Raw genomic sequence first — 22,735 nt, 5'->3', positions numbered from 1 at the left:
ACAACGCTGCGGGGGCAGCAGGGCCTCGGCAGCTGTGCCAAGGGATCTGGGAATGGGCCCAGGGATGGAGCTCCCCAGCAGCACGTGGGGCCCCAAGCCCGACCTGAACCAGCGCAACCAGGAGATGCATATCCTCGTGGGCCTGCAAGGTGCTGCCTCGGGCTGCTCGGGGACGGGGGTGGCACAGCCCCCTCGTCCCACGCGCTGCCATTGGCTGCCTGATGTCCCCCAGATCAAGGCAGGAGGATTTTCGCTCGGTCCTGCGAGGAGAAGCTCCGGCAGAACAGGGAGCTGATCCCCAGCCTGCAGAAGGCCTTGCAGGAGGACTCCACTTTCCTGAACTTTGTCCTGAAGGTACCAGGAGGGCCCTCCTGCTGCACCCCTGCCTGGTGCTGGCCCTGCACCCCCAGCTCCTCCAGGAGCTGGCAGCACAGGCCAGCAAAAGGTGTGTCATTCCCCGGCTGACCATCTTTGTCCCTCCCTGCCCACAGTACAACAAACTCCCCATTAAGGATGCCTTCGGAGAGCTCGTTTCAGGCACTGAGAGCCTGGAGGTAACAGCAGGGCTGGAAGCAGGGGCTGGGGCTCTGGGGACACAGAACAGTGCACGGCAGAGGGACACGCTGCCAGCACCAGGACAACCCCACGGGGCTGCTGTGGAGACACGGGGTGTTCACATCTGGTCCCACGGGACACATCCATGCAGCCCCTTTGTCCCAGCAGACCTCCCTGCTGTCCCACCCCCATGTGCCTGGCACTGCCCGTGTTCCTACAGAACAGAGATGCTGTCCCTGCCCTTCACTGCCTGTCCCAAGGTTGTGCCCTGGTTACAAACCCGTGGACATCGAGGCTGTGCCTACAGAGCTGCCTTTGCCCAGAGGCCTTGTGCAGCAACAGAGCGGTGCTGCTGCTCTCTGACAACATCCCCATTTGGGCCCTGATCGATTTTATTGATCCCCAGCCCTGCTCCATGTTGTGCAGAGTCCCTAAGCCCAGCCCTGCCACCAGCAGTTGCCCACCCAGCAAGCCCCCAGAGCAAAGTTCTCCCAGACCTCATCCTGTCAAACCAGTGACAACATCCTGGAGCAGCATCTCAGTGTCCCCAGCTCTACCTTGGGGGGAGTTTTCTGGGCAGCATCCCCTTCTGCAGCATCCAGCCTGGAAAATGGTCTCATGCCCATCCAGGTGGCTGTAAAGAAGATGGAGGCCAAAATCCATGACCAGGTGAAGGCGTGTGACATGCTGATGCACCAGCTGAAGCTGTGGAGCCAAGCCAGGGATGAGCGCCAGAGGCGCCTGCAGGATCTGCAGGATGCTGAGGCTGACCCTAAGTGGAAAGAGGCAGAGATGCAGGTACCTGGGAGCCCTTCCTGCTGTGCCAACAACCATGGGGGCTTTAATCCAGCCCTGCACCCCCAGCTGGGCACTGGGCCTGGCACTGGGCTTGGCACACACAGTCACTCTGTGCCTTCCCCCGGTGTCTGCTCCAGACCATTCGCCAGCTGGGCAATGACATCGAGAAGATGCTCATGAAAATTCAAAGTGGAGAGATTGTCACCAACCTGTACCTGAGGCTGCAGGAGGTCCTGAGGAGGGTGAGCTCCTCCTCACTGAGCCAGTGTTTCACCTGCTCTCCCTGCAAAGGCACGGGGTGCCCAAGGGGCTGTGTCCCCTCTGTGCCCTGTCACAGCACGGGGCACCCCGGTGGGTGATGTGCCGTGGCTCCCTGTGTGCCAGGAGCTGGTGTACCAGCCTCGATACCTGGACCTCCTGTCTGGGATGACTGTGATGTACCACGAGGAGCTCACAAGCAAGACTACCGTCCTACCCAACAGAGTCATCAAGGTGAGATAACTGGGGCCTTTTCCCACCCTCCAGTGCCCACAGACAGCACCACGTACCTGAGAGCCTTCCTTCAGCAAGGGGCAAAAGAGGCGCAGCTGAGGTTGCCCACAGCACCCAGAGGCCTCCATAGGTCCTGCCAGGTCTCCCTCTTGTCCCCTGGGGCTGGGGTCAGCCTGTCTGAAGCACCAGCCATGGCAAAGGCAGTGTGTCCCACACCCCAGCCTGCCTTGCCAAGCTTCCTTCACAGCCTGTTTGCATGGACTGGGGTCACTTTTGACACTGGGCATCCCAGGAGCTCAAATCACAGATTCATGGAATGGTTTGGGTTAGCAGGGGCCTTAAAGTTCATCTCATTCCAGCCCCCTGCCAATGGCACTGCCAGGGATCCAGGGGCAGCCACTGCTGCTCTGGGCACCCTGTGCCAGGGTGTCACCACCCTCACAGGGAACAATTTCTTCCCACATCTCGATCTAAACCAATACTTGAACCTAATACCCAATCTGCAGAAAGCTCCGACCATCTTTGGCAGCAACTCTTCCCTTCTCTGTTATGCTCCAGAAACTCATGGCCGAGGCAGGGCCCCGGGTCCGTGTGGAGAAGCACCTGAGGGACCAGTCCCTGGCTGAGCAGAAGAAGCACCTCGAGAGCCTGCGGCGGCAGGAGGAGAGCGAGAGGCAACAGAGGCAGGTGAGCTGGGTGTGGGGCAGGTGAGCTGGGGGTGTGGGGAGGTGAGCTGGGCTGTGGGGCAGGCAGGGCTGGGGGCAGCAGCAGCCTGCAGTGCTGAGCCCCCAGGGGTGACAGTGACTGTCCTTGCAGCAAGCTGTGTCCATGCTCTCTGCAGAGGAGGACCAGAGCTCCTCAGAAACGCTGTTGGGTGAGTGCCTGGCCAGGGGGCAGAGCGGGGGGATGTGGGCACAGCCACGGACACCCTGCCCTGCTCCATCCCTGGGCACCCTGCTCCATCCCTGGACACCCTGCCCTGCTCCATCCCTGGACACCCTGCCCTGCTCCATCCCTGGACACCCTGCTCCTTCCCTGCCGCCCCAGGTGCTGACGTGGAGGCCGCCATGGCCAGGATGCAGCGCGAGGCCTTTGTGACTGACAAGATGGAGAAGGCAAAGACTGCCCTGCAGTGCTCCTGCCTCTGGGTAATGGAGAATCCATCCCTGCTAAAACCTGGGGCTGCTGGAGCTCTGGGGAGCTGCAGCCTCTCTGGTCCCCCCATTTCCCTGTGCAGTTCTCTTCTCTTCTCTCCCTGGAGCCCCACAAAGCTCCTGTTTGCAGGCAGGCACTGCCCTTCCCCATGAGCAGGAGCCACAGAGCTCCATGGTGCTGTAACCCCCTCGAGGCCTCCAGCAGGAGCACCTTGGGCTGAGCCCTTGTGTCTCCCCTGGCCAGGACATCCCCAGCAGCATCGAGGCACAGAGGAAATCCCTGGAGAACCTGCAGCAGCACATTGATGAGTGCAACGAGAAGAAGAACGTGCTGAAGAAGACCCTGCAGAACCTGGAGTCCAAGCAGGCCAAACTGAAGTTCAACCAACCCGTCAGCACCGCCAGGTGCTGCTGGCCTCGCACACTTGTGCCAGCCAGGCCACCACCTTAGGGGGGGACATGTCCCAAGAACCACCCTGACCTGCACCCCACTGCAGCCACGCACTCCTCCCACACTGGGAGGGTTTCTGAGCTCTCAGCTCTGCTGCTGGCAGGGCAGAGCACCCAAAGCTCCCACTGGAGTCCCCGAGCTCCCTTTCTCCTTGCTGGGCATGGGAAGTGCTGCCAGCAGCATGGAGCTGGCCTGCAGTTGGGGTGGGGCAGCCTGAACAGCTTTTGGAGCAGGTTTGGGGCGTCCCTGCACCCCTGTGCAGCTGTGTGATGTGAGTGTGGCTGGCTCCAGCATGCAGGAGGAGGAGCTGAGGGAGAAGCTGGGGCAGGAGGAGGCCCGGCTGGAGCAGATGAGAGCCCACATGCTGAACAACCAGAAGCGCCTGATCGAGTTTGAGAACATCATTGACAACATGTTCCTCCGCCTGCAGGGCATCTCCATCCCTGGCAAGGTACCACGGGGCTCCAGGGGAGCAGGGCCATGCAGGCAGGGCAGCACAGGGACGCCTCGCACAGCCACCGCTGCCACCAGGGCCTGGCTGTCCCCACCGAGGTGGCTGTGTCCCCCCAGGAGGACTCAGGTGAGGTGCAGGGGATGGAGGAGAAGCTGCAGCGCTGTGAGCAGAAGCTGCAGTTCCTGAAGGAGCAGGCGGCAGCCCGGCCTGAGGACAGCCCTGATGAACAGAGCGAGGTACGGGGGCTTGGTGGCCCTGGGGACACACTCAGGGTCCTCCCAGACCAAGGCCACCCAAGCCATCCTTCTCAGCAAGGCCACAGGGAAGGGCCATGGAGCAGCTCAGCCCCGATGGCACTGGGCACCCGTGGTGCTTGGGTTGTAGCACCCACCTGCCCTCCAGCACTCAACCCAGGCTGTCTTTCACAGACTTTTGCCAAGGTCAGGAACCTTCTGGAGGAAAGAACTGCAGGTGAAAAACAGAACCTGAGGATTACCTTTGAGGATGAGGGCGCTACGGAAGATGGTAGGAGAGCACAGTGGGGATGTGTCCTACAGTGACTGTTCCAGCCCTGCCCCCTGGAATGGGGGGAGTCCTTGTCTGTCTCCCACTGGCCCAGCAGACACCAACCCACAAATTGCCTCCAGGTCTTGAGGCTGACCTTGGCTGTTTCTAAGGCCTCAGATGTGGGTGGTGTTTTTAGGCAGGGGTGGAGGAAAATGAAGGCAGGGGGTGGCATGATGAGCACCAAGCTACTGCAGGAACAAGGAGAGACGTGGGACAAGAGGGAACACCCTCATCTCCAAAATCACCTGGTTGTGAAGAATAATCAGTGCTTGGTTCTGCCTGTGGATGCTCCTGGAAGATGCAAAGACCTTTTGGCAGCTCAGCCCCTTTCTTTAGCAAAGCAGGAGCTGTGCCCACCACACTGCAGCCCCAGACCTTTATGGGAAGCGCCAGCAGTGTAATGGAGATGGGCCACAGTGGTGGCATCACAGGTCCCCAGGTCACCCTGGGATGCTGGGGTGGAAAGGTCCATGAGGACTCTCCTGGATCCCACGAGCCCAACAAAACGTGCCAGCTGTCCCAGGGACATGGCCACAGCTGAGGTGGCCTCCAGCCCCTCCCCAGCCCCTCCTCTCCACTCTCCCCTGCAGACAGCTTGGATTTTGAGGAGGAGGAAGAGGACTACGTCCCCAGCAGGGAGGACATCAAGAAGCAGGGGCAGCAGCTGATCCGCATGAACACCCGGCGTCGCAAGAAGAAGTAGTGGTTTCTCTGTGTGAGCTCTGAAGGCCTCAGGCCACCCCTTGTACCCTTTTCCCAGCAGGAGCACCTTGAGCTGAGTTTTCTCAGTCTGCTTTTCCCAGCAGGTTTAATAAATCAGATATTCTTCATTCCTCCCAGTTCCATGGTAAGGCTGGAACAGGTCCTAGGTCACTTCTGTCACTCACAACATGTTGGGGTCCATCCTGAGGGGCTCTGAGCTGGGTTTGGAGGTGGACATGGTCTGGCTTAGGGACAGGTTCAGCCCCTGGAGCAAAGCTGGGGCTGGCCAGGCTTTCTCCCCCTTGGTGCTGTGGGGCCAACACCTTCCTGGGACCTCTGATGCCTCAGGGGATGGAGCTGTCTGAGCCAGTGATGGGGAAATGAGGGGAATGGCTGAGTCCTGTGGGGTCCCAGGGTGGGAGTCCCCATGTCCGTGCATGGGAGTGGAAGGGCAGAGCCTCCCCAGGAAGGAGGGACCCAAAGCTGAGCTGAGCCCCCAGCCTGGAGCCTCTTCCCCTCCCTGCTCCTGCACTTGTGTCCTGAACTCCTGTCCTGAGCCTGGAGCAAGCCCCAGGTGTCACCGGGGCTGCAAGAGGGTCTGGGGGTCAGGAATGTCCCAGTGTCACCCAGGACAGCAGAGGCTGCTGCTCCAGGGTGGGATCCCCAGCCCTGCTGAGGGGCACCCACCGTGCCCCCTCTGCTCTCGTGCTGCAAATAGATGGTGCTGTTTGTCCAGGAACAGCCAGGACCGAGGGGCTCTGCCTGTGCTCCTGGACAGACAGCCAGGACAGGGGCACCTTGTCCCCTTCCACACGGGAATGTCAGCGTCAGAGCAGCCTTTCCCTGCCTGTTCTGCTCTGTGCTTGGTGCTGGCATCATCAATGACATCCCCAGGGAGGGAGGAGCGGCTGCTGCTCCCCAGCCTCTCAGCACTGCTCCTGGTGGGTCTCGTGGAATGGGCATTATCTTCACAAAACACAGCACAACCTGGGGTTTTTCAGGGAAGCTCCAGAAATAACATCACGTGTCAGTAAAGGCATCTCATGGAGCTTCCCAGAATCCACAGCCACAGGTGGGCTCTTCTGCAAGTAAAGACCAGGCTGTGATTGCATATCCATCTGTTCTTGTCGTGTTCTCGTGTGCCCACCACAGCCTCACCACCCTCACAGGGAAGAGTTTCTTCCCAATATCCCATCCAGCCCTGCCCTCTGGCACTGGGAGCCATTCCCTGGGTCCTGTCCCTCCATCCCTTGTCCCCAGTCCCTCTCCAGCTTTCCTGGAGCCCCTTTAGGCCCTGCAAGGGGCTCTGAGCTCTCCCTGGAGCCTTCTCTTCTCCAGGTGAGCACCCCCAGCTCTCCCAGCCTGAGAAATGTGCCAAGCTCTTGGTCTGGTCTTTCCACACTGGCTGTGGGGAACAGGGAAGTGGGAAAAGGTATGGAAGAGCTGAAGCTGGCTGGGGTCTTCAGCCTGTGTCCCATTCAGGGGTGGTTTAGCTGCTTTTACAGGAGGGGCAGAGCAGCAGCAATGGGGTTTCACCTCTCTGAGCTGCTCCTGCCCTGAGCAGGGGATGCAAGGACTACCTGCTCCATCAGGAGCATCCACTGGATGTGTTCAGACACCGCATCCCAACCCCTCATCACGGCTGCCAGAGGAGGGAAGGGCTCTCACTCCCAGCCAGCAGCTCCTGGGCACACAGATGGAATGGGTGCAATTGGGGTGACTGCTCCTGGCTGCCCTGGGAATGGGGGTAATCAGAATGACTGCTCCTGGCTACCATGGATCCAGAAAAGACAGGAATGGGAGCAATTGGAATTGACTGCTCCTGGCTGCCCTGGATCTGGGGGAGATGGGAATGGGAGCAATCAGAATGACTGCTCCTGGCTCTGCTCTGGGCTCCCCTGGATCCAGGAGAGACAGAGCCCAATGTAATTGGAATGACTGCTCCTGACTCCCCTGGATCCAGGAGAGGTGCCACCAGGAATGGATGTGACAGGTGGAGAAGAGGTACTAGAGAGGAGGGAAAGAGCCGGAGGCAGTGCCTTGGTTTCTGGATTTGAAAAGATGGGAAAAGGTGGGGCTGCAGGGGCTCTCCCATGGGGGAAAATATAATTAATTATGTAAGGAACAAATGAATAAGTAGGGAAGGTAGGGGGGAAAGGGAAATAGAAAGGAAGGGAAAAGGGAAACAACAGGACTGACGTCACCTGAGGTCTCATTAGGTGTCAGGCATGGGTGGTACAGCCCAGGGAAGGAGATGGGAGATTTCCTTCTCTGCCCTAAGAAACCTTTATTCCCTTCCTCTGAGCTTGGCTGGAGCTCCAGCACGGATGCTACAACCAGTGCCAGGACTGGTGAGAAACCAAAAATAGGACATTGGGGAATTGCATGGAAGCATTTGCCATGTGGAAATATCAATCTCTGCCTTGGGAAGGCTGGGTTTGAGTGGGTTTGGGGCTTTTTATTTTTAAAGGTGTGATGAAAATCACATGGAATGGAGTGCAGGGAAGGGTGGGCACAGCTGGGGATGTCACTGGAGCATCAGTGCTGGGTTTTATCCTCTGGGAAAACAGGAACCAGATAGATCAGCCAGTCTGGGACCAAAAGCAGAGACTCTGTTGGCTGTTCTGGGGAGGAAGAGGCAGCCAGGGGATCCTTCCTGGAGCTGCAATGGTGGGATGTGGGAGGTTTGTGTCTCCCGGCCTTTGGGGTGAGCGCTGCTTCCAGCCAAGGAAGCACAAACATTTTCCATTTCCATGTTGATAAGAGGGTTCATGGCGGGGAATGGGGGGGGTTTGGCCTGGTGAAGAGCAGGAATTGGCATCACAGCCACAGCGGGGCTCAGCACCCTGGGCCAAGCAAGGTGGGGCTGAGGCAGTGCTGGTGAAGGAGGGAAGGACCCCAGGGAGGTGGGGTCCCTGCTCTGACCCTCAGCAAGGGGAGAAGTGGCTGGCAGCAGAGCAAGGACTGGGGCTGGCAGGTGCCATGAGGCAGCTTTCCTCCACAGCAGAGACCAGGGACCACCTCAGACCATTTTGGTGGCCTCCTCTGGGCCTGCTCTACCAGCTCCATGTCTGTGCTGCGATGAGCTGGAGGCAGCTCCAGAGGGGTCTCAGGAGAGCAGAGCAGAGGGGGAGCATCCCTTCCCTCCCCTGCTGCCCACCATGACGGGAGGAGCTCAGGACACACTTGGCTCCCTGGGCTGCCAGTGCCCATGGCCAGGTCATGTCCCATTTATCACCCACCAGAACCCTCAGTTCTCATCCATCCATCCATCATCCATCCATCCATTCATCCATCCATCCATCCATCCATCCATCCATCCATCCATCCATCCATCATCCATCCATCCATCCATCCATCCATCCATCCATCCATCCATCATCCATCCATCATCCATCCATCCATCCATCCATCATCCATCCATCCATCCATCCATCCATCATCCATCCATCCATCCATCCATCCATCCATCATCCATCCATCCATCCATCCATCCATCCATCCATCCATCCATCCATCCATCCATCATCCATCCATCCATCCATCCATCATCCATCCATCCCTCCCCAGTCTGTGTGGCCCTGGGGATGGCCCTGTCCCAGCTCCCTGACCCTGCACTCAGCTGAATCAGCCCAAGGGCTCTGTGGGGAGGGGATGCAGGGGCAGGGGTGGGATATTGGGCTGCAGGGTGGGATAATGGGATGCAGGTGGATGATGCCCTCTGGGTGGCAGCTGGAGATGCAGCCCATCCATCCCTGTGTTGCTCTGCCCACTCCTCCTGCTCCTCCACCCCAGCAGGTCCTGGGGGACCCAAACTGGGGTGACTGGGCACAGGTACTGGTGGTGTCTCCTGGCAGGGCTCCCCCACTGGTGGGGGGACACAAGGGGGCCCAGAGGCAGCACATGGAAGGCAATTCCATCCCTGCTCAGGCTCTGTCCTCCCCACTCCCATCCCAGCCCCACACCAGCAGCACTCCAAGGCACATGAGAGGGGGAGACCCCTCCTTGTGCCCCCTCATCGCAGAGCTGGATCCCAAGAGGCTCTCCCACCACACCCCAACCTAGGTGTCCCTGTGAGTGCAGCACAAAACCCCCCCAGCATCCATGTTGAGCCTTTTGCAAGGGAACAGGAATTGGGATCAAGAGGCTACAGGGTGGGCCACCACCAGCCTCAGAACGTGGGATGGCCAGGACCAGGGGATGGCCAGGGAGGGAGGGTTCCCAGGTATGTGGGATGGCCAAGGCTGTGGTGTGCCCAGGGATGGGGGATGCCCAGGGCCACAGGGTGCCCCCATTCGGTGGAAGTCACAAGGGGTTGCAGACAAGCCAGGTCAGCCGTATTTATTGAGAACGGTTGTGGAGGGATAAAAATATTTCCACTACTCTATAAGAATTTATAAACCTATACTCTCTGATCCGTTAATAAACGCCTCTAGGACCATCATGCCAGGGGAGGGGCTTCTGTAAGAAAATAGCGAGATTAAAAAAAGGAAAGCGCTAAATGTTCCCTGCAGGGCCCTGCCCGGGGGGCCCTGCCCACAGGGACACGGCGGGCACAGGCCGGGTGCTGCCCTGGCACCCTGCAGCCCCCAGCCCCGAGCCCTGGCTGGGCACGGCCCCGCCAGCCACGCCCCACCCGGGGACCTGGCAAGGGGACCCTGATGGGGACAGGAGACATCCCTAGGGCAGTGAGCTCCACTGATCCCACTGCTGCCATTGATCCCGCTGATCCCACTGATCCCACTGACTCCGCTCATCCCAGTGCTCCCAGTGCTCCCACTGACCCCAGTGATCCCACTGCTCCCATTGATCCCACTGCTCCCAGTGCTGCCACTGATCCCACTGCTCCACTCATCCCAGTGCTCCCAGTGCTCCCACTGACCCCACTGATCCCACTGCTCCCACAGATTCCACTGATCCCACTCATCCCACTGCTCCCACTGCTCCCACTCATCCCAGTGCTCCCAGTCCTGCTGCATCCTCCCCATCCCCTGCAGGCTCTCCCAGACCCGGAGGAGTTTGGATCCACCTCCCTGGGGATGCTGGAGGGGTGGCCAGGGCTCGCCCTGGGGACACACAGTGGGGCTTTGCAGGAAGCAACACAGCTGGGGACATCCTTGGGGACACAGGGACACTACACAGAGCCCTGCAGGGTGGTGACATGACTGGGGACATCCCACAGGGACACAGAGATGCAACATAGCTCTGTGGGAAAGCAACACAGATGGGGACAGTCCGGGGAGGGGGGGACAAGCTGCAGTGCTCTGTAGGGCAGCAACACCAACCAGGACATGGTGGGGAACATGGGGACACCATGGGGGACATGGGGACACGCGGCAGCACTTTGCTGGGAAGCAGCACACATGGGGATATCCTTGGAGAATACACAGGGCTGCTGTGCCAAGAAGCAGCAGGGACAGGGACATCCTGGGCACACAGGACACCACAGACAAACAAGTGGCAGCAGGGGCTGAAATTCCAGCCAGGGCCGGTGCTGTTGCCATGGGGTGAGAGGTGCCAGGGGCACAGGACACTCATTATTGCTTTACAGGGCCAACACCACGGCAGGCTGGGGTGCCCAGCCTCTGATTTGGGGCTCAAGGGATTTTCCCTGGGGACACCAAGTCCCCAGTGCTCCTCGTGCCACAGCCCTGCTGTCACTCTGTGGGGACAGGGTGAGTGTCTCCCACTGCTCCATGTGTCCACAGGGCTGGACACAGTGCCCCTGCACTGGTGCTGGCAGGGAGCAGGATGGTGGCTGTCCCTTGGCTGTCCCTCCATCCCTTCTGTCCCCTGTGGTCCCCAGGAGCTGCTGTCCCTCCACGCCAGCCAAGGCCAAGGGAACAGCCCTGTCCCCCTCAGCAGCTGGGGCATTGTGGGGCTGGCACCAGTGCCCCCTTTTCCTCTTCCCTAAAGCCAGGGCCAAGCTGAGCATAAAGGCTGTAAGCAGGGAGCCCAGGGTAACACGGGGACAAGGGACACGCTGTGGGGACCAGGCTGACCAGGGCCCTCCCCAGAGCTGTGGAGAAACGGGAAACCAAAGCCTGGGGGACCAAGTTGTCCCCAGTGATTGGGGGGAAGCGGGGCAGGGGAACCCGGGCTGGGTGCCCTGTCCCTCGCTGTCCCCGGTGTCCCCTCGCTGTCCCCGGGTGTCCCTGCGGGCGCTGGGGGTTGGATAAGGCGATGCCGCAGCTTAAGGTGGTGGGTGGGTGTTGGTACCGAGTCTGGCAGCGGGGCCGGGCGGGAGGAGCGTGATGTAAACATTTCTGATGGGGCCAGGAGGAGGACGAGGAGGAGGAGGAGGAGGGACGGGCTAGTGCGAGTCCTTCATCTGCTTCTGGATCTTCTGGAGCATCTCCTGCATCCGCCGCAGCTGGAAGGGAGCAGAGCCGGGATGGTGGATGGTGCCGAGCCCCACGCACGCTGCTCCCGTGCAAATGGGGTCGGGCTGAGCATCCCGGACAAACTGGGATGGCCCAGCTAGGGAGGGGTGGGGGGAACCCCTGAGTGCACCTGCAGACCCTGCTCGCTGGGGATGCTGCGGGAAGGGCGGCTCCTGACGGCTGTGCCATGGCCGGGCAGGAGGGAGTGGGGACGGGCTGTGGGGCTCAGCCCCACGCTCACCTCCTCGTCCTTCTCCCGGATGAGTTTCTCGGTCTCCACGTCCGGCACCGGGGGGATCACGGGGATGGGGAAGTCTGTCCCGCTCTCCCGGGTCAGCTTGCTGTGGGCAGAGAGAGAAGGTGGGGGTGCTGCCCCAGCTCCCCAGGGACAGCCCCCTTCGATGCCCCAACCCCTGCAGGGCCCCAGCAGCCCCCGCACAGCCCCTGGGCCCCATGGCCACCCGCAGAGTGCTGGAGGGAGATGTGAGCGGCCCCAGCCAGCCCCGCAAATCTCAGCACCCCCAACCTGCCATGCACCAACCAAGGGGGGACCCAGAGACTTCCTCCACACCCTCCCATTCTGGGGAGAATCCCACGGGGTTAGGCTCTCCTGGGGCAGTATTTTCCCTGCTGCTTTAAAACATCAAAACCCCCGCATCTCCCCTGTGTCCTCCGGCCTCAGGATGGGCTCTCCAGGCACTCCACTGCCCTGCCAGCCCCAGGGATGCCCCACACCCTTCTCCGGAGCCTCTGCCCCAATTCAAGCCCATTCCTGCCGGAGAGAGCCGCGAGCATCCCCCTGAGGCCGCGCGGGAGCCGGCCCAGCCCAGCCCAGCCCAGCCCAGCCTGGCTTCTCCCGTGGCCCCGGGAGGGACCGGCCCTCCACCCGTGCCGGGGGATGCCACGTGCCACCCCAGCGGGGACAACCGGGACACCGACAGCGGCTGGCAGCGTCACGCGTGCTGCCACGTGCCATCACCACAGCCACGGCCAGCGCGGGCCCTGGGGCAAAGGGGGTGAGGGACACGGGTGGGACACGGGCGGGACGCGGCTGGGACACGGCTGGGACGGGCCATCCCTGTCTGGAGCAGGACGGGCCATCCCTGTCCCAGCAGGACGGGCCATCCCTGCCCCATCAGGACGGGCCATCCCTGCCCGCGGGGTCCCGCTGTGCCGGGGGCTGGGGCCAGCGCCAGGGCCGGGCTTTGGCCGCCTCGGGAGCTGTTTTGGAAGGCGCTGCCGCTGTCTCGGCTTTGGCCCTGGGGACGTGGGGAGCACCTGGAGCTCCTGCCAGCCCTGGCAGGGACAGGAAGCTGGAGCCGGGCCCGGCAATGGGGTGAGCTGCAAAGGCTCTCAGCACCCCAAAATGGCGGCCCTGGGAGGGCAGCACGACGGGGGCACCCGTCCCTTGGGTAGACTGGGGGCTCAGTGCCACCTAACAGTGACACATCCTCAAACCTGGGTGAGCCGGGGTGACACCACCAGCACCCAGCGTCCTTTGGCACCCCAGGGGCAGCTTGTGTGGGACACCAGCAGGTGGCCACAGGGCCGGCTCGCCCCGAGGGCAGCTGCCTGGGCCTTGCTCAGGCACAGAAGGACCAAGACAGCGTTGGGTACCAACAAGCACTTTTATAGAGGGGCCAGGGGGTGGCAGGGCGAGCAGGGCCAGGCCCGGGGCGGCCCGGCCGGTCCCGGCTCAGTCGGCGGAGCAGTCCCCGCAGCACAGCCTCAGCACGGAGGGATGGCTCCTGCCCCGGGGCACACAGGGACAGACACTTAGAGGTGCCAGAGAGGTGCCCACAGCTACTGCCAGCCCCCCACAGCACAGCTCGAGTCCCTCGGGACCCACAGAGCCTCCACGCATTCCCACTCTGCTCTGACCCCCGGCGGGAGGGTCCCACTGGGGACCTGCTGGTGAGGGCTCCCTCAGCACCTCGGGGTGGCTAAAGCAGATGTGGGTGCTGTGAATTCGGCTGATCGGCGAGCAGAGTCCCAGCACTGGCCTTTGCTGGGCCCCTGCTCTGGCGTTGGAGCCTGCAGGGGTGCAGGGGCCCCTCCCTGTTGGAGCCAGACATCCCCCCACAGCCAGCCCCAGGGGGATGCAGGATCCCCCTCGGTGCTGGACGGGCCATCCCTGCCCCAGCAGGATGGGGGAGACACACCCAGCCCAGAGGGACACACGGTCCCCCTTGCTGCCAGAGCACAGCCCTGGCCCCAGCCCCAGCCCTGGGGGCACATGGGGTCCCCTTCACTGCTGGAACATGCCCCTCTAACCAGCCCCAACTCTGGGGAGATGCAGGGTCCCCCTTGCTACCAGAGCATCCCCACAGCCTCCCCGGGGTCACAGGGTGCCCCTCACTGCTGGAATATCCCAGCTAAGACAGACCCAGCCTCGGGGTTTGCAGGGCCCCTCATTGCCAGAGCATCCCCAGGCACTCCCAACCCAAAGGGCACAGGGGGGCCCTTCACAGCACCGGGGCTGCCCAGCACAGCACAGCACCGGGGCTGCCCAGCACAGCACAGCACAGCACCGGGGCTCCACAGCACAGCCCCATGCACAGCCCTGACCTGTCGACACCGCCACTTGCAGTGGGTGGGGTCTCCCCAAAGAAAGGAGCCCCCCACCCTAACCCAGCCTACCCCACCCCAGCCCAGCCCAGCCAGGCCTAGCCCAGCCCAGCCCAGCCCAGCCCAGCCCAGCCCAGCCCAGCCCAGCCCAACCCAGTCCCAGCCCCAGCCCAGCCCAGCCCAGCCCAGCCCAGCCCAGCCCAGCCCAGCCCGTACTTGCGGTTGCGCTCCTTGACCACCATGCGGGTCATGCTCTGGATGCACTGTGTGCGGTAGTTCTCGTAGTGTGTCTCCCGCGTCACGTCCTTCAGGTCCTGCATGTGCGTCCTCACCAGCATTGTGCGCAGCTTCACGAAGTCGCAGTGGGACGGGTTCTCCACTGCAGGGGACGTGGGGTCAGGGCCCACAGCCTGTCCCAGCCGTGTCCCTGTCCCCACAGGGGCAGCTCCGCATTACCTTCCACGATGCCCCAGGGGTAGAGGCGCCCGCGGACGCGCCGGCCCTTGGCCTCCACCACCGTGTTGCTGCCGATGACGGCGAAGGGGATGCTCTCCTGCAATGGCGGGGGATCAGCAGGGCCCTGCTATGACCCCCACCTGCCAGGACCCGCATCCCTCCATGTGCCCTCCTCGGCTGTGTCCAGCACCCGTTTGCCGGGATATTCCAAAGGCCCAGCTGTGGAGAGCCCCAGTGGGACAGCAGAGGTCGTGGCATGGGTTTCCCCACCCAAGCCCCATCCCACCAAGCTGCACATGTGTCCCATGGGATCCTGGTGACATGTCTGGGTACTGAGATATGTGCCAGCCCCTCCATGCTGGAGAGCTTGCATGGCCCCAAAGAGTCCTGCAGCTACCCCAGGGTGACGTGTCCTCCTGGCCACAGGGCTCTGCCCCTCCAGTTATGGAGCTGGAGGAGCCAGACCCACCTTCAGTGCCTGGTCCTGCAGCTTGAACTCCTCATCCTCGTCCGAGTCGCACTCAGGGAATTGGTAGATGCGGATGCCGTAGTGATCGATCTCCTCCCGGATCTGGAGGCAAACAGCTCCCTGAGGGCAGGGCTCCGGCCTCGGGAAGGGCATGGGAGGCACCACACAGGGCCAATGGCCCCCAAAGCCTGGTCCCAGCAGACCACATGTCATGGACGTCCCCAGTTCTTCCAACCCCCAGCTGAGCCCTGGGCAGATGTGTCCTTGGTGGCCATGGGGACAACATGGTCCTCTACAGTGCTTCAAGCCTGGAAAATGCTCCAGGGCAAATTCCAGGCAGGAGATGGATGGAGGGCCCAGGGCACCGCCATGGCTGGGGGCCTGCTGGGACAGCCCCCCTCACCTTGTTCTTCATGCGCTCCACCTCGGCAGGGGTCAGGGTGTCAGCCTTGGCCAGCACGGGCACGATGTTCACGCGCTGGTGCAGAGCTCTCATGAACTCCACGTCCAGGGGCCGGAGCCTGCAGGGGGAGCCCGGTGAGCCCAGTCCCAGCGAGCCCCTGCCCGCCCCCGGCAGCGCGGGCGGGGCTGCCCCTACCCGTGGCCGAAGGGCGAGATGAAGTAGATGCAGCAGTGCACTCGGTTGTCCTGGATGTTTTTCCGGTTGAGGCCACTTTCGTCACGGAAATACTGCTCGAACTGCTGGTCGATGTAGTCGGCCACCGGCTTCCAGCTGCAGGGACAGCAAGGTGACACCGAGTATTCTGTGAGACCCCCCTGCTCTCTGTGGACCCCCAGCTCAATACCTCCATGGCTCAGCACCTAAGCCCAGTGAACCATGGGCATCCCACCCACCACGGGCTGTCCCCCAACTGGGGAGACCCCCATGCTGGAGACCCACCCTGGGGACGGTCCCCATGCCATGGCACTCACCATCCCACCCACCCCGGGGACAGTCCCCATGCCGTGGCACTCACCATCCCACCCTGGGGACAGTCCCCATGCCGTGGCACTCACCATCCCACCCTGGGGACAGTCCCCATGCTGTGGCACTCACCATCCCACCCTGGGGACAGTCCCCATGCTGTGGCACTCACCATCCCACCCACCCCGGGGACAGTCCCCATGCCGTGGCACTCACCATCCCACCCTGGGGACAGTCCCCACCCCATGGCACTCACTGTCCCACCCAGCCTGGGGACAGTCCCCACCTCATGGCACTCACCACTCAGTGTTGTTGACGGCGTCCCCAAAGCCTGGCGTGTCCACGATGGTCAGGCGCAGCTTGACCCCCTTCTCCTCGATGTCCACCACGTGCTTGGTGATCTCCACTGTCTGTGTGATGCGCTCTGTGGGGAGGGACATGTGTCACCAAGGGGGACACCATGGGGACATGCTGCAACCCCCAAGCGCCATCCCCCACCCTGGGGCTGGGTGACCCCGCTGGATCAGCTCTGACACACACCCTGCTCCAGCCCAGGAGAGGAGGCTCCATGCTGTGGTCCCTTCATCCCCATGGATGGTGGGCAGCCATCCCTTGGTGGCTGTGCCACTGCCACCCCAGGAGCCCAGCTCAGGCAGCGCAGGGCTCTGCTGGGGCTGGGCCTTGCTCAGGAGCATTTCAGGTGACCCCACAGATCCAGACTGCACGTGCCCCTTCACCCCAGGACCCTCCATGTCCCTGCATCCCCGAGGATGCTCCTGCTGTATTGTGTGTTTCGGCTTTCACTCCAAGCAACGGAAACAAATCAAACAAACCCCTCCTGGGGATTTGGGCAACTTTGGGCCATTTTAATTCAAAAACTGGCTGCAGCTGAACTGGCATTGTGCTCCAGGTCCTGACTGTCCCCAGCCTCCCAGAAATGCTGCAGATCCAGCCAATCCCCAACAAGCCAGGGCTTGTTTTTCCCGTGGAAATAAAGTCCCCGTGGGGGGTCCTCATGCTGTGCAGGGGGGTTCTCACTGCCTCAGAGCAGTCCCCAGTGCCAGTGGGCAGCTGGCAACACAGCACATGTCATTTCAGGGCAGGGAGAGGGGCTGCAGCCCCCAGGAACATCCCTGGGCTCTGCCACTGCCCAGGTCACCCAGGACACCCCTGTGGGCCGTGACTGTCCCCAACCTTCGGCATTGAGCAGCTTGCGGTCCCTGTACATGTCCGTCAGGAAGAGGCTGTTGACCAGGGTGGACTTGCCCAGCCCGGATTCCCCTGAGAAAGAGAGACAAAGATGAGGGGGCAGCCAGGATCCCCCTCCCCAGTGCAGGGTGTTTGGGATGCAGGGTGGGGTCAGCACCCCAGGCTGGCTGGAGCCCCGTACCTGCCACCATGAGGGTGAAGTCAAAGCCCTTCTTCACCGACTTGCGATGCACCTGGTTGGGCAGCGTGGCAAAGCCCACGTACTCCTTGTCATCCTGCAGAGGGCAGAGGGGACGTGGGACAGGGACACCAACAGCACACCTCCTACCCTGAGAACCCCCTTCCCCCGGCCCACAATGGATTCCCAGGATTGGAATTCCAGGGGATGAGGCCATGCCTGCCCAAAGCCTTTGTGTTCACAAGATGGGAACATCCCCCATCCCGCAGCCCCTGGCCCCCGGTGTGTGTCCCTCCCTCCCTGCTCCTACCTCGGAGGAGTCGTAGGGGTCCAGCTGTCCCCAGGGGCTGCGCGGGCGGTTGGGGCTGGGGGGCGGGGGGGCGGCGATGTGCTGCTGGAAATCCGCGGGCCGGGAGCGGGAGAAAATCCTGGCGTCCCTCTCGTCACTGCCTTCGTCTGGAGGAACCCTGGCCCCGCTGCCCAGGGGGTGGCCGGGCTCCCGCCGGCTCTCCGGGGCCTCCACCTTCCTGGAGCTGTCAGCTGCTGGGCAATCCCGCAGGAACTGGGTCAGCTCAGCCTCGTCCGAGTCCTCCTTCAGGAAACGTTTTATCTGGGGACCAAAGGAGGAGGTGACAGTGGCGGTGGCAGTGCCAGCCCGACGTGGCACCACCCGGCTCAGCCTCCCAAGCCCCCAAACCGCAGCAGCCAGACACATGCAGCCTGAAGGTGGCAGGGATGGGAGGAGAGACGGGACGCGGCCACCCCAGGGGACCGGCCACCACCCTGGGGACAGCCACGGGTACAGCCATGGGGATGGCAGTGGGGACAGCCGTGGTCCCGTGCACCTCGGGCGCTTACGACTTGCGGCGTGGGGACGGCAGCCAGCTCCTGGCACTCCGGGGGACAGGGCTGGGCACCTTCCCCCCGGGCACCCCGCCGCTCCTCGGGGTCTTCTGGGGCAGCCAGGACTCCCCCGCGCCCCACGGCCTGCCAGGAGCACAGGGAGGGGCCGGGAGGAGGCAGAGACACCAAGAAGAGATGAAGAGTGATTGGGGGGTGGCCTGAGCGGGGGGAAGGCAGAGAGCGGGCAGGGGTCCCCTGGTGCCCACGCCCCCCGCCCGCTGCCCTTTCACGGGGTGTCAGCGCAGGGGCCCCGTCCCCGCAGCCCCGGGAGAGAGCCAGGGCAGGGGACACGGCCAGGGACATGACCAGGAGCCGACACCTCCTTGCCCTGGCTGTTCCCGCGGAGCGGGGCGCGGGCAGGGGCGGGGGAGAGGCACAGCTGCCCCCGAGCTGCTGCCCGTGGGCTGTCGGGGCTGGGACGAGGGACGGCAACGCCGGGGTTGGGATGGCTCCACATCCTGTTTACAAGCGCTGGCGGGAGGAGACGCGTTCCCAAGGGCACGTCCGGCAGCGGCTCCCGTGGGACCAAGCTCCGCTGCCAGCAGGCACCAATGTCCCCAAGGTCCCAAGGCAACTGCCAGGCCACCCCAGCTCCAAACGAGAGGCACGCAGGGGCCGAGGGAGCCCGTGACCCTGTGGGGTCCCAGCTGGGGAGTGTCTCCCCAGAGCGGGCCTCGAGTCCAGGTCCCTCCATGGGGACACACACTCGTCCTGCCCTGCGCCTGGTCCCCGCTGGCTGGCGGTGCCGGCGGCAGGCGAGATGCGGGAATCAGCGGGCTGGAAACAAGGTCACGGCGCTGCCCGGGCCGAGCGCTCGCACGCCCGGCCCCGCTCCCGCTGCCCCCGCGGCCACAGCACGGGGACCACGGGGCCAGGCTGGGGGACAGCAGGTGGCCCCATGGCGGGGGCTGCCCCATGGCGGGACTGCGGGACCCCCGTGCTCCCCGCTGCCCCAGCGGGTCCCGAGTGCTCGCTGGGTCTGTGTGACCGCAGCATCCTCTTCCTCCCCGCCCTGCACCTGGGGGGCCTCAGTGCCAGCCCCCAGCGCGGCCCGGCCGGGGACACTCGGGGATGGGAGGTGATGCCACAACCAGCGGCGAGCGCTTCCAGCCCTGCTGCCGCTCCATCCCTCGAGGCTCCAGCCCTTTGGGGCTCGCCCTCGTCTCCCACCCCCGGCGAAGCCGATGACTTCGGCAGTGCTGCAGCACCGAGGTTTGCGCCCCATCCTCGGGGGTCCTGCAGCAAGTGCGGCCCCGGCAGGGCTGTCCCGGGGACGGAGGATCAGCTGCGGCACCTTCCCGCAGAACCGGGGTATTCCGTGCCCCCACCCCCTGTGCCCCCTCTCTCGGCCCGCCGGGGACGGGCGCTGCCCCCGTACCTCTTGCCCAGGCTGCAGCTCGGGGCCGGTGGCCATGGCTCAGCCAGCGTCGCCCGTGGCCAGCAGGAGATGCCGAGTGGCACCGGCTGCGCCGAGGGCTGGGGAGCAGCATTAGCATAACTCCACCCTGGGCAGGCTGCGCACCCCGGGGCCGGGCACGGCAGGGGAGAGGGACCCGGGCAGAGCCGAACCCAGCTCCTGCCCGGCTGGGGAGGTGTCAAGGACCAGCCGTCATTGGCCAAGGGAGGTCCTGGGGGGGCTGCAGGAGCACCACCAACACCCCCTGGGCTGAACGCACACATTGCCTACAGCGCAGGAGGACACTCAGTCCTCGGGAACACCTCTGTCCCAGAACAAAAATCCGCTCTATCCTGGGACAAAACTCCCTCCATCCCGGGATAAAATTCCTCTCCATCCCAGTGCACACCACGTCCACTCCCACTGCCCCCAGGAGCGTTCCCCAGCAGGGCTCCACAGCCTCTCTGAGGTCAGAAACTCAGTTTTCCCGCACTTTTGCACCTGACACTTAAAGCTTCCCCACGTGGCTTTAAGCTCTTGCTGGAGCTGGGTCTGGCTGGGAAGGACCCAGCCCCGGCCTGGGAGAAGCAAGGACGCTGCCCACCACAGGGATCTCAGGCAGGAGCTCCAGCATTCCTGCCTCGGCTTTCCCGGCTCATCGCTGGGAGGCGAAGGGTTAACAGTGCCCCAGGAGGAGCCGTGGGTGGCAGCCAGGGCTCCCCGGCTGTCACTTCGGGGTCACCAGGGATGGTGATTCACCTTGATGCGTGTCGAGATGCATCAGAGCAGCTCAGGCGCGATCCAGGGGCGCTCGGCCGCTTTCCCAGCGTCCCAGCCCGCGCTCCCGGCAGGAGCGGGGATTTACGGCAGCGAGAGCCCGGGGCTGTGTCGGTGCCCCCGTAAGCAGATTACACACGCGGCTGAGTGCAAGCCGGCCTCACACCCGGGCTGTCAGCGCCCCGCAGCCGCAGGAGCAGCCCCGTCCCCGCCTGTCACTCTGCATCGCGCCGTCCCCGCGCCGTGACAGCCCGAGGGATGCGACGCGGGGGGACACGGGGACGGCGGGCAAAGCCTGACCGAGGAAAGCACCGGCTGGCCCCGAGCATCGCTCCACGGGTACCGCATTCCCACGGGAGGTGTTTTCCCCGGCAAAGGTGCTGTCCCTACCGCCAGGATGACAGAGGCGTTTCCAAGCCCTCTAAAGGTGACACCCAGAATGCCACCCGCGGCACGGCCACTGTGTCACTGTGGCTGAGTATCCCTGGCACAAACGCGGTCCCAAAGGCACGAACGCCGCGCAGGAGAAGCCCCCAGCGAAAGGCCAGCGCTGCCAGGGAGACAGGAGCGGGGCTGTGCCTGCCCGGCCCCGCCTCTGGGTACTCGGGATGCTCCCCCTGCAGAGCCAGGGCACCCCCAGCTCTGCCATCCCACCCCTCAGCAGCGTTCCAGATGGGAAACGGAGTCTCCCGGCAGCTCCAAGAGGAGCAGGGTGCCGGGCACCCCAAGGATGGGGGGCAGGCTGTGGTGTGGGTCCCTGCTCTGGGCGGGGGGTCAGCACCAGGCAGGTGAGCACAGGGGATGAGCACAGGCCTTGGTGCAGCAGCTCCAGTCCCTCTCCCGCAGGAATCCTCCAGTTTGAAGGGCCTGTGAGCACCTGAGTAGGGACCTCAGGATGGGACCACGGCTCCCTGCGAGCCGGGATGTGACAGCGAGGCCTGTCCAGGCTGGAGACCCGGTGACATCTCAGCACGTGGGACCTGACCTGCTCAGAGCCGGGAGCAGAGACCGGGGGAGGGACACACCAGTGCTCCTGCTGCTCCTCCGGGCCAGCTGGGAGCTGCTTTGGGGACAGAGGGATGTGGCACTGGTGACAGGGGCACCGGCTCTGCCTCTGTGGGTCCTTCTGGAGCACCTCCAGCCCCAACTCACCCCACGGGCAGGGACGAGGGAGCCCAGCTGGCCCCGGTCGCCAGCTGTGACTCTGTCCCCCCCCGATGTTTCCGAGGCTGATGAGTGCATCCCACAGGCACAGTCTGGAGCCTGTCGGGAAGGCGCTCCGTTGCGACACGCTCCGCCAGCCGCCCTCCTCTCTGCTTTCGCTGCATCCAGCTCCGGAGGAATGCGCCGGGCTGGTTCCCACGGCGCTGCCGGGGCGCTCCCCACCAAGGCCGCCTGTCCCGGGGCCACCAGCCGGTGCCACGCGAGCCACGGCCGCAGCCCCCGGTCCTCACCCCCACCCTGGACGCGGCCCGCGGCCCCCGCGGAGACGTGGCCCGGCCGGGCGGCTGCTGGGGACCTGCCACCGCCGCGGAGGAGCGAGGCAGAGCGGGAGATGCAGAACAAGCTCCCGCGGGCTGGGAACGCCAGCGGCGGCTCCGGACCCCGCCGGTGAGTGCAGAGCCGGCTCCGTGCGTGTCACGGTCCCGGCCGAGGGCCCGGCCGGGCTGGGAGTGCCACCAGCGCCCCAGCCCGGGACCTGCCAAGAGCTGGGAAGCGATGCTCGGCACGGAGCCGCACCGGAGCGGCTCCCGCTGTCCACGCACGGACACCCGTGGGAGGAGCGCGGGACGGGTACACGCAGGTGACGCTCCCGAGCGCTGCCCTCCGGATGCCCCGGTGAGGGCCCGTGGCCCCCTCGCCTCTCCCGGGGCTGCGCCCTCCGGGGCCGGGCAGGTGCTGCTCCGCCGCCCGTGTCCCCCCCGCGCTCCGCTGCGGCACCGGCGGCCCCGGTCCGCTCCGCCCCCGCGCACCGTCACCTTCACGGAGGGCAGCGGGCTGCGGGAGCGGGCCCGGGCTGCGGGAGCGGGCCCGTGCCACGGTGCGGGGCAGCCCGGGCCGGGCCGGTCCCACGTCCGCGCCGGCCTTACCATGGCTGCGGCGCCGGGCGCCGTCCGGGAGCGGCGGCTGCCGATGGGCACGGCCGGGCCCCGCCGCGGATTAGCAGAAATAGCAGCGGCGGGGGCGGGGGCGGCCCCGGGGCGGGGCGGGCGGGGGGGCGGGCGGGGCGGCCGCTCGGCATCACCGGCAGCGGCACCGGGCACCGGCAGCGGCACCGGCAGCAGCAGCAGCGCCCGG

At 64.2% G+C, this 22,735-nt stretch overlaps 2 protein-coding genes across 3 annotated transcripts; one reads left to right on the top strand and one right to left on the bottom strand.

Annotated features, from left to right (window-relative positions):
- The first annotated feature begins 64 nt into the window (after window positions 1-64).
- On the top strand, window positions 65-5,174 carry CCDC183 (coiled-coil domain containing 183). The gene is made up of 14 exons (XM_059487235.1): window positions 65-149; window positions 233-354; window positions 492-554; window positions 1,186-1,353; window positions 1,491-1,595; window positions 1,738-1,845; window positions 2,404-2,532; window positions 2,662-2,719; window positions 2,893-2,993; window positions 3,244-3,404; window positions 3,742-3,901; window positions 4,021-4,140; window positions 4,333-4,429; window positions 5,062-5,174. The coding sequence occupies exons 1-14, from the start codon at window positions 65-67 to the stop codon at window positions 5,172-5,174; spliced, it is 1,590 nt and encodes a 529-aa protein (XP_059343218.1).
- SEPTIN4 (septin 4) lies at window positions 1,222-22,567 on the bottom strand. Of its 2 annotated transcripts, XR_009419823.1 has the most exons (13): window positions 22,528-22,567; window positions 17,672-17,971; window positions 17,365-17,458; window positions 17,169-17,255; window positions 16,275-16,398; window positions 15,648-15,782; window positions 15,453-15,570; window positions 15,050-15,151; window positions 14,581-14,677; window positions 14,341-14,503; window positions 11,798-11,897; window positions 11,393-11,546; window positions 1,222-1,327 (listed from the first exon to the last, which is right to left on the bottom strand). XR_009419823.1 is itself a non-coding variant. In XM_059486896.1 (12 exons), the coding sequence occupies exons 1-12, from the start codon at window positions 22,528-22,530 to the stop codon at window positions 11,487-11,489; spliced, it is 1,383 nt and encodes a 460-aa protein (XP_059342879.1). In that variant the 5' UTR covers window positions 22,531-22,567; the 3' UTR covers window positions 11,331-11,486. The 2 variants fall into 2 exon arrangements, 1 of the variants encoding a protein (XP_059342879.1); XM_059486896.1 differs by lacking the exon at window positions 1,222-1,327 and having other exon boundaries at window positions 11,331-11,546.
- Window positions 22,568-22,735: the final 168 nt, after the last annotated feature.

Source organism: Ammospiza nelsoni, chromosome 21 (genome assembly GCF_027579445.1).
Source record: "Ammospiza nelsoni isolate bAmmNel1 chromosome 21, bAmmNel1.pri, whole genome shotgun sequence".
Taxonomy (NCBI): Eukaryota; Metazoa; Chordata; class Aves; order Passeriformes; family Passerellidae; genus Ammospiza; species Ammospiza nelsoni.
This window is presented reverse-complemented; position numbering and strand designations above follow the sequence as displayed.

What these genes read in the sequence shown, in the direction of transcription:
- SEPTIN4 (XM_059486896.1), bottom strand. An exon ending in TGCAGGACCAGGCACTGAAG is followed by an intron (nt 14,678 to 15,049) that starts GTGGGTCTGGCT and finishes CCGCCATTGCAG; the next exon opens with GAGAGCATCCCCTTCGCCGT. An exon ending in TCCGGGAGAAGGACGAGGAG is followed by an intron (nt 11,547 to 11,797) that starts GTGAGCGTGGGG and finishes GCTCCCTTCCAG; the next exon opens with CTGCGGCGGATGCAGGAGAT.
- CCDC183 (XM_059487235.1), top strand. Translation starts at nt 65, where the DNA reads ATGGAGCTCCCCAGCAGCACGTGGGGCCCCAAGCCCGACCTGAACCAG. An exon ending in TACCCAACAGAGTCATCAAG is followed by an intron (nt 1,846 to 2,403) that starts GTGAGATAACTG and finishes GTTATGCTCCAG; the next exon opens with AAACTCATGGCCGAGGCAGG. An exon ending in GCATCTCCATCCCTGGCAAG is followed by an intron (nt 3,902 to 4,020) that starts GTACCACGGGGC and finishes GTGTCCCCCCAG; the next exon opens with GAGGACTCAGGTGAGGTGCA.